We start from the raw sequence: 8,426 nt of genomic DNA, 5'->3' as shown, positions 1-8,426 counted from the left end.
TGATCTAACAGGAGTGGTGGTGGCAGATCGTGATCTAGGAGCCTAAATCACTTCAGCGGAAAAAGCCAACTCGGATTTGCAAGGTACGATTTCTAGAATACGAATTCTTATATATTATATGAGAGCGATCTTCAAAAGGTTTTATAAAAATTTAAAAACCTGATTTTTCCCCAACACTATCATGCACTCACATTCATGGGTTGCCGGAAGAGCTGAAGGCATTGGTGAATCTGAGATACTTGAACTTGGAGAACACTCATCGTATGGCCAGAATACCGCAACAAATGATATCTAGCTTTTCAAAGTTACAGGTACTGAAGAAGATGGAATGCGGTCTATCTGCAGATGCTCTATCTTTGATTAAAGAATTGCTCTGTTTGGAACATTTAAATCATATCACCTTGACCTTCGAAAGTTCACGCGCTGTCGAATTCCTTTTGAAATTTCCAAAGCTGCTGAGCGTTACTCAATCTCTATCCATTAGATCCTGTAAAAGTCCGGCGGTCAATGTCTTACATCTAGCACACATGGAGCATCTCCAGGAGTTAAAGATTGATAGCAGTAATTTGGAAGAGCTGAAGATTGACTATGCAGAAGAGGTACCAAAAGTGCTCCAAAGTGGTTTCTGCAGTGTTCACGCGGTTGGCATAAGTTTTTGCACAGTGAAGGACTTGACGTGGCTAGTTTTTGCTCCAAACCTCAAGAAGATTGTGATAATGGAATGTCATGCCATGGAAGAAATAATCAGCGCTGAAAAATTGAGTGGTGAAGTTTCAGAGATAATGGGAAGGCCCAACTTGGTTTCTGCAGTGTTCACGCGGTTGGCATAAGTTTTTGCACAGTGAAGGACTTGACGTGGCTAGTTTTTGCTCCAAACCTCAAGAAGATTGTGATAATGGAATGTCATGCCATGGAAGAAATAATCAGCGCTGAAAAATTGAGTGGTGAAGTTTCAGAGATAATGGGAAGGCCCAACTTGGTTTCTGCAGTGTTCACGCGGTTGGCATAAGTTTTTGCACAGTGAAGGACTTGACGTGGCTAGTTTTTGCTCCAAACCTCAAGAAGATTGTGATAATGGAATGTCATGCCATGGAAGAAATAATCAGCGCTGAAAAATTGAGTGGTGAAGTTTCAGAGATAATGGGAAGGCCCAACTTGGTTTCTGCAGTGTTCACGCGGTTGGCATAAGTTTTTGCACAGTGAAGGACTTGACGTGGCTAGTTTTTGCTCCAAACCTCAAGAAGATTGTGATAATGGAATGTCATGCCATGGAAGAAATAATCAGCGCTGAAAAATTGAGTGGTGAAGTTTCAGAGATAATGGGAAGGCCCAACTTGTTTGCACAACTCGAAAGTCTAACCCTATTGGGTGCAGGGAATTTGAAGAGCATCTACCGTTATCCCTTGCCCTTTCCGCATCTGAAGACAATCAGAGTGCATGGATGCCCAAAGCTGAAGAAACTTTCCCTGAGTTCCATCAGCATAAAGGAACGTAAAATTGTCATCGATGGAGAGAAAGAATGGTGGGAGGAGCTACAGTGGGAGGATGAAGCCACTTAAAATGTTTATTCTACCTGTTTCGTGTCATCTGAGGTCAGGATGAAAGAGTTCAGAGTCCTCACCCTTAGTACCTGAAGTTGCTATAGTCAACTACTTTTGTACCTCTTCCATGTCTTCTCTGTTCAAAGCATCAATATTGCAGGAATCAATATGTATTCCATGATTGATTTTTCTAGTATCACAACCTCAAGACCATGCATAGAAACCAATATAAAAAATAAACATTTCGTTCGAATTTAGCTGTGATTAGGCAGCTGTAACTTTTAGTCTACAATATTAAAAGAAAGTTTCTCATAAAAAGTGCAATGATCATTACGTACTGGAGTTCTAAAGATCAGAAAAAAAAAGCTTAATTCAAACAAAAATTAGTTACCACGATACGAAATAAAACATCAACAACAACAAAAAGTCATTCAAAGGTTACTTGGCATACAAGGTGCCAAATTAAAAAAAAAAAAAAAAATCTGTCCCCCTGTTATTGTCTTCTTTCCTTCTCTCTTTCCCGGTAACCAAACAAGAAATAATTTAAAAAAAACCCATATAAAGAATGAGAAAAGGCAAACAGAAATCAAACATTATAAAGGGGTACTTGCATGGAGTTAAAAGAATAGTACAATGTGGACTGAATTATAAATACAAGTTAATTATGTTTTAAATATCCTATTTTATACTGATTCTTTTAGAAGATAGATTTAGATTCTTTCTTAATCTAATTTTTTTAATATTTTAAATAAATTTAACATGTGTAATTTAAATTATTGTATGTACAAGGTTTACTTAATTTTCCTTGTTAAAAAACATATTGTTTTGATAGTTGACTAAGGAACGTTAACATTAATTTTTTAAATCATTTAATAATATCTTATTTTTCCTTTCTTTTCTTTTTCTTCTTTCCACTTCCATTATCACATACTTAAATTTTGTTCGCGTGACGGTCTAGATGAAGTGATTGGCCACCAGGCCCACGATGTTGCTCGTTCGATCCAATTTTTATATTTTCTGTTCTTCTATATGGTCATGTTTATTACCAAAATTAATGTTTATGAGTATGACGAAGGTTTTTTTTTTTTTTTGGCTGCTTGAAAAAATAAATATATAAATAAATTAGACATAACAGAATAGAATTTTGAAAATCTAGAAAAATCTAATCTTTATCCATTTCTTTCTAATTTTGTCTCTTTTTCTACCAATGGCATTTTTTTTCTTCATGTGTATTGCCAAAGTTAAAATTTATGATTAAGGAAGCGAAGGAAAAAAAAAAAAAAAACACTACAGGAAGGTAAGAAGGGGCTGCTTGGAAGGAGAAGGGGATAAAAGAAAGAAAAGAAAGAAAGTTACATTGTTAAGTTTTATTATTTTTAGTTTTTAGATAATTAGTAAAACTATGTGTTTTTGTGTTTAATAAGAAAAATTAAGATTGAGTTAAATCTTGTACATCCAATAATTTAAATTACACATGTTAATTTTTTTTAAAACATTAGGAAAGATTAGATTAGGAGATGATTTGGATCCAGAATGGTAAAAATCTCTCACTAAATAACAACTAATATCCCTTCTTCTCCTTCTTGTTATTATTAGAGTGAAAATACAGCCACAAACTCTTGTACAAATTGATTTGACATCAACTCATTAGTTGAATTAAAAATAAATATAATAAAAACAAATCATGTGTATTAAGAGATATTTCATCCAATCAATTAAATTATGCCACATCAGTTTGTACAATAAAAAATTCTACAAGAGTTTATAATTATATTATTACTCTTATTATTATTCAAACTCCCAAGTTATGCTAAAGAGCCTTGTGGAAGAACATAAAATATAACTTAATTGAAATATATATATTCAATTATTTAAAATTAATATTCATCTTCTTAGAGCCTTTGTAATTTTTTGCTTATTTAGGTAACCCGACAACTATTACAAGTACGATTGGGTATATTTTAGGGAAAATAAATATAATCTCTCTGCTGTTTAGTCAAAATTCTCCTAGTATTTTAAATTAAGTTCAAATCCCCGTTATAATGGTTGTTAACTTTATTAATTATTTAACCCTTGCAAACATAATAAGAGCTAATTTTAATTTGAAAATAAAAAGAAAATGATAAATTTCATCACCATTCCAATCCACCCATCACCAAATTCATTCATAATCATCTAATTTCCATTCTAAAGACAAAAGATCAGAAAGTCACAAATAAAAATAACTGCAAACCCAAGTCTCCATCCGCAAATATCACCTGATTAGGCTAGATCCTCCATTGGGTTTACTTACAGCCTTATGACATAAAAATCACTTGAAACTAGTGAAAATCCTCTCATCTACTTAAGAAATAACATACCATATGTCGCACAGTTTACATTGAAATTTTAAAAATAATTTAAAATTTTTAGTATTACTCTTTGGACAATGCAGATAAGAAGGAAACTCAAATAAACTTTTTTTTTTCCCCAAAATCTCTTGTTTTCAATACAAAAGATTTTATTATCTCAACTAGATGACTCCGACAGATGCTAAAATATTAAAGTTAATAACACAAACTGCATTATTAGTTTGCAGATAAATAACATTGATATAGAATTATAAAAAACTTCCAACGGATTGGATAACGAAAATCTAGAAGAAGCTAACTTTGTGGAGGATTATTTATGCAATTAAAATAGGGTTAATTGAAATGTCATAATTGCTTAATTTCTTAGTAGGGTTATAATGAAAATGAATTTTGTAAGGATTTTGAATTTGATGAATTTGGCGGCTGTATTCAGCAGTTTATGCAAATATCTAACCCAATTACAATAAAAAAGAACTAGGTCAGTTTTAATAAAATTTTCATGTATACATTTATTTTAAAATCAAGTAATTATAATGAGAATTGAAATTATACATTGATCAGATTTATTGCATGATCCCGTTGAAACTGTACCATGGAAATTTTATCGGTAAGACTAGGCAATAGCTTACTCTTATAAATGAATATCTAGCTAACACGTAATATATTTTCACCGATGATTTTTTTAATTATTCCATATTTAGCTTAAAAGTTTTCATATGTGGTTTCCATAAAAAAATGTTCGTGACATATTATAGCGAGACCATTAACCATAATCTTCGATAATTTATAATATTCATCACTCTACGTCTACTGCACTACTGCACCTGGGTTGATTTTATCTTCTAATGCAGAGTCTGACATCAATAAGTTATAACACTCAACAAATAAATATTAGAAATTGCACGATGAGGATAATTAAAAACTAATCTAAATAAATAGATCGGATAGCTATTGCATGATAAGGATTATTAAAATCTAGCCTAATTGAATACATTATCAGGACCATGTTGGATTAATTTGGAAATAAATATTATTGTTAGTACGGCAAATCCTAACAATTTGGCAATAAGTTCAAAATTATCAATGTATTCAAATAAAAAGATCTATATATGGGCTCAAATTGGAAACCCCATGTATGAGAGAATCTATTATGGGATTATCTTGCATATTAGAGCTTTGAAGGATAAATATAAATAGAAGACCAAATGATCAGTTGTTATAAATCATCAAAACTTTTTTAGTATTATTATTTTCATAACTAAAAGCGTATAGTCTTCATTTTTGTCGCAAATAGACAATGGCAAGAGGAGACATTTATCCTCAATTAATTCACTCTTCCACTCTCGCATTCTTTCATTTTAAATTTCTTTCTGCCAATATGCATATCATAATTCATTTTTACTCTCAATGCAGGAACTATTTTTCATCATCTCTTTGCTAATGTGCATGGCTACATTGGGTTGGAGCCGATCGTATCCTGGAACAATGCCTTATAACGTTATGAACTTTGGTGCTGTGGGAAATGGAGTTACCGATGATTCCCAAGTAAATATATATATTTTATTTTTACATACGAGTCATTCTCCAAATGGAACGCTTGTCATAAAATATAGATTTAATATTATAAACATTTCATAACTATGATACAATGTTAGACTACAAGCAACACAATAGAGAGCTATTAATATTAGTCATTCTCTAATGCGGATGCCCATACTTAATACACCATATAATATAAAAATGAATTCATATTTTAAAAAATACGGGTACCTCATAATTATATATACTTGTTTCTCATGTATCCATACACCATATTCTATCTCGCTATACATTAAATATGTTTCCAAAGATTTAAACTGTGATCCTTTGTTTTTATTATGCAAGTCAAATCAACTGAACTATCATTTGGAGATGATTCAATCCCCAGTGCCACATAGATATATGAGAGCTTTTGGTAATTGAAAAACCACAAAATCCAACCATGCAAACTTGACCTAAAATAGAAACTGTCAAGCTCTGATTAGAAATAGTAAATATATTATGTATGAGAGATATAAAACGCACGATATAGAATGAAACATGAGACACGGATAAGTGAAACAAGAATTAAAATGACAACATCGAATTAATACTCACTTTCGAAAGAAGAGAAAAAGAAAAAATCAGTAATCAATAGAATAACTAGAGTCTAGAGATTAATTACAGCTAGTTTGCCTTTCTCAATTTAAAATATCAAAGCTCTTTAGTTTCTGTTCTTCTTAATTTTTTTTTTTCCTTGTGTTAGTATTTTACGGTAACTTCTGTGATTTAATTCATTTCTAGGCTTTTATTAAAGCATGGAACGCGGTTTGTGGAGATACATCAAACAATCCAACCCTTCAGGTTCCTCAGGGGAAAACATTCTTGCTGCAACCTACAAGTTTCCAAGGTCCATGCAAATCTTCCAACCTCCAAGTTCAGGTAAATGGATTTTAATTTTCTCACCATCATCAATACCTTTCATAATACTAGCAATATTTATCAATAAAAAAGGTATAAGGTCATCACACTCTCTGTTGACTATTTTAATTTTTTTTTTATACACTCCAAATTTTTTTATTACCGACGTATGTCCCAAAATTCTATTTATTGTGTACATAATATAGTGTAAGTCAGCGGTCAATAATGGAAGCACGGGAATCAATAGTGGAAATATTAAGGGTATTAACGAAAGATTTAATAATTTTTCAATACCAGACAGAATTGTGCTGTAGTTTCTCGAAAAAGAAAGTCTTACTTTAAAGCCCTATTTTTTTAACACAGATTGAGGGGAATCTCATTGCACCTGAAGGACCGTCAAGTTGGAAAGGAAAGGATCGAAGGTCTTGGCTTTACTTCGCAAATGTCAATGGATTTACTGTTAATGGAAATGGAGAAATTGATGGCCAAGGATCACAGTGGTGGAAGCTTTGCTCAGATGTGGGTGCACAACATTTTTTTGCGAACTCTCGTCCCTTTTACTGAACCTTTTTTTTTTCATTATTTTTATCACAAATTCTCATACACCTTCCTGAATCATATGCAGTATAGCGAGGACTGCACGAAACCCAAAGTAAGAAAATTTATGAACAAAATGCTTAATTAACATAAACATTCATCAAATGTAATGATAATATTACATACACATTCCTTTTTCATGAATATGATGGATGGCAACAGGCATTAGTATTTGAAAAATGTACCAGTTTTCAAGTCAGTGGACTGAAACATATCAACAGTCAGAAAAATCACATCTCCTTAGATAACTGTCAGGATGCAACTCTCTCTAATCTCCACATATCAGCCCCTGAATCAAGCCCTAACACTGATGGCATTGACATCTCTGCCTCCCAAAACATTCATATTCTCAACAGTAACATTGCCACAGGTTAATATTATTATTATTTTGCTTTTTCTAATACATTCAATTTTGTACCTTTGTTTATTATTATCATTAGAAATTATCCAATTCAGAATCAAAATCCAGAAAGATATAATGCCATATGGTGCAATAGTATAATATAATAGTTTTTCCTGAGTTTAATAAAGTCCAATATCCTAAACTAGATTAGTACTCTTACTATCATTTCTTCTTTCTATTTTCTTGAGTTTAATTGTGCGTATAGCATAAATTTTTGTTGTATGAATTTAGGTGATGATTGCATTGCAATTAACACGGGAAGCTCTCAGATTAATGTAACTGGGTTGACATGTGGTCCGGGGCATGGTATAAGGTTTGTTAATTATGATGACTTTGTCTAATTAATCCAAACGATTTACAAAGCGTTGCAAGTATCTATACTTATAAGAGCATTTGTTATTCTAGCATCGGAAGCCTAGGAAAGCAAGGAGAGGCAGCAGCAGTTGAGGAAGTACATGTGAAAAATTGTACTTTGAACGCAACTCAAAATGGATTGAGGATCAAAACATGGCAGGTAATTAAAGTCTTCTTAAATTAACCAATAATATTCATCATTTGTAATATATATTTCTTATTTCAAAATTTATTCTTAATGGTTCTTAATATTTATAGGGGGGGTCTGGGTATGCCAGGAAGATAACTTTCAACGACATTACACTCACAGATGTTGACAATCCCATCATCATTGACCAATTTTACTGCCCACATGAACAATGCAGTAATGAAGTAAGCAAATAATAAAAATCTTGATTCTATCATATACTTGATTTTAGATTTCTTATTGTTTATACTTTTACTAATACAATATTTTATTTTGATTAATTAAAAAGACAAATGCAGTCAAAATAAGTGATGTTTCTTACACTGGAATTCATGGGACATCAATCACACAAGATGCAATTGCCTTGAATTGCAGCCGGACTGTTGGCTGTGACAACATAGTGCTGGAGCACATCCACATAGCTTCATCGAATTCGAAGGAGGGGACTTATTCAACTTGCATCAATGCTCATGGAAAATGTGATGATTCAGTCCCTAGTGTTGGCTGTTTGAAATAAATTTGTAGCATTTGTTTACACAGCTGCTTTATTCTTG

General features: G+C 32.3%; 2 protein-coding genes across 2 annotated transcripts; both read left to right on the top strand.

The window, feature by feature from the left end:
* Positions 1-263: 263 nt before the first annotated feature.
* On the top strand, positions 264-830 carry LOC127898789 (disease resistance protein SUMM2-like). Its single transcript, XM_052431275.1, has one exon. The coding sequence runs from the start codon at positions 264-266 to the stop codon at positions 828-830; it is 567 nt and encodes a 188-aa protein (XP_052287235.1).
* Positions 831-5,338: 4,508 nt separating this feature from the next.
* On the top strand, positions 5,339-8,426 carry LOC127898788 (probable polygalacturonase At3g15720). Its single transcript, XM_052431274.1, has 8 exons — positions 5,339-5,437; positions 6,215-6,352; positions 6,695-6,886; positions 7,091-7,298; positions 7,563-7,644; positions 7,737-7,845; positions 7,944-8,057; positions 8,162-8,426. Exons 1-8 carry the CDS (start codon positions 5,339-5,341, stop codon positions 8,387-8,389), a joined length of 1,170 nt encoding a protein of 389 aa, XP_052287234.1. The 3' UTR covers positions 8,390-8,426.

This window comes from Citrus sinensis, chromosome 7 (genome assembly GCF_022201045.2).
Source record: "Citrus sinensis cultivar Valencia sweet orange chromosome 7, DVS_A1.0, whole genome shotgun sequence".
NCBI lineage: Eukaryota > Viridiplantae > Streptophyta > Magnoliopsida > Sapindales > Rutaceae > Citrus > Citrus sinensis.
This window is presented reverse-complemented; position numbering and strand designations above follow the sequence as displayed.

What these genes read in the sequence shown, in the direction of transcription:
- LOC127898789 (XM_052431275.1), top strand. Translation starts at nt 264, where the DNA reads ATGGCCAGAATACCGCAACAAATGATATCTAGCTTTTCAAAGTTACAG.
- LOC127898788 (XM_052431274.1), top strand. Translation starts at nt 5,339, where the DNA reads ATGGCTACATTGGGTTGGAGCCGATCGTATCCTGGAACAATGCCTTAT. An exon ending in TTTTTGCGAACTCTCGTCCC is followed by an intron (nt 6,887 to 7,090) that starts TTTTACTGAACC and finishes GGATGGCAACAG; the next exon opens with GCATTAGTATTTGAAAAATG. An exon ending in CAACAGTAACATTGCCACAG is followed by an intron (nt 7,299 to 7,562) that starts GTTAATATTATT and finishes GTATGAATTTAG; the next exon opens with GTGATGATTGCATTGCAATT.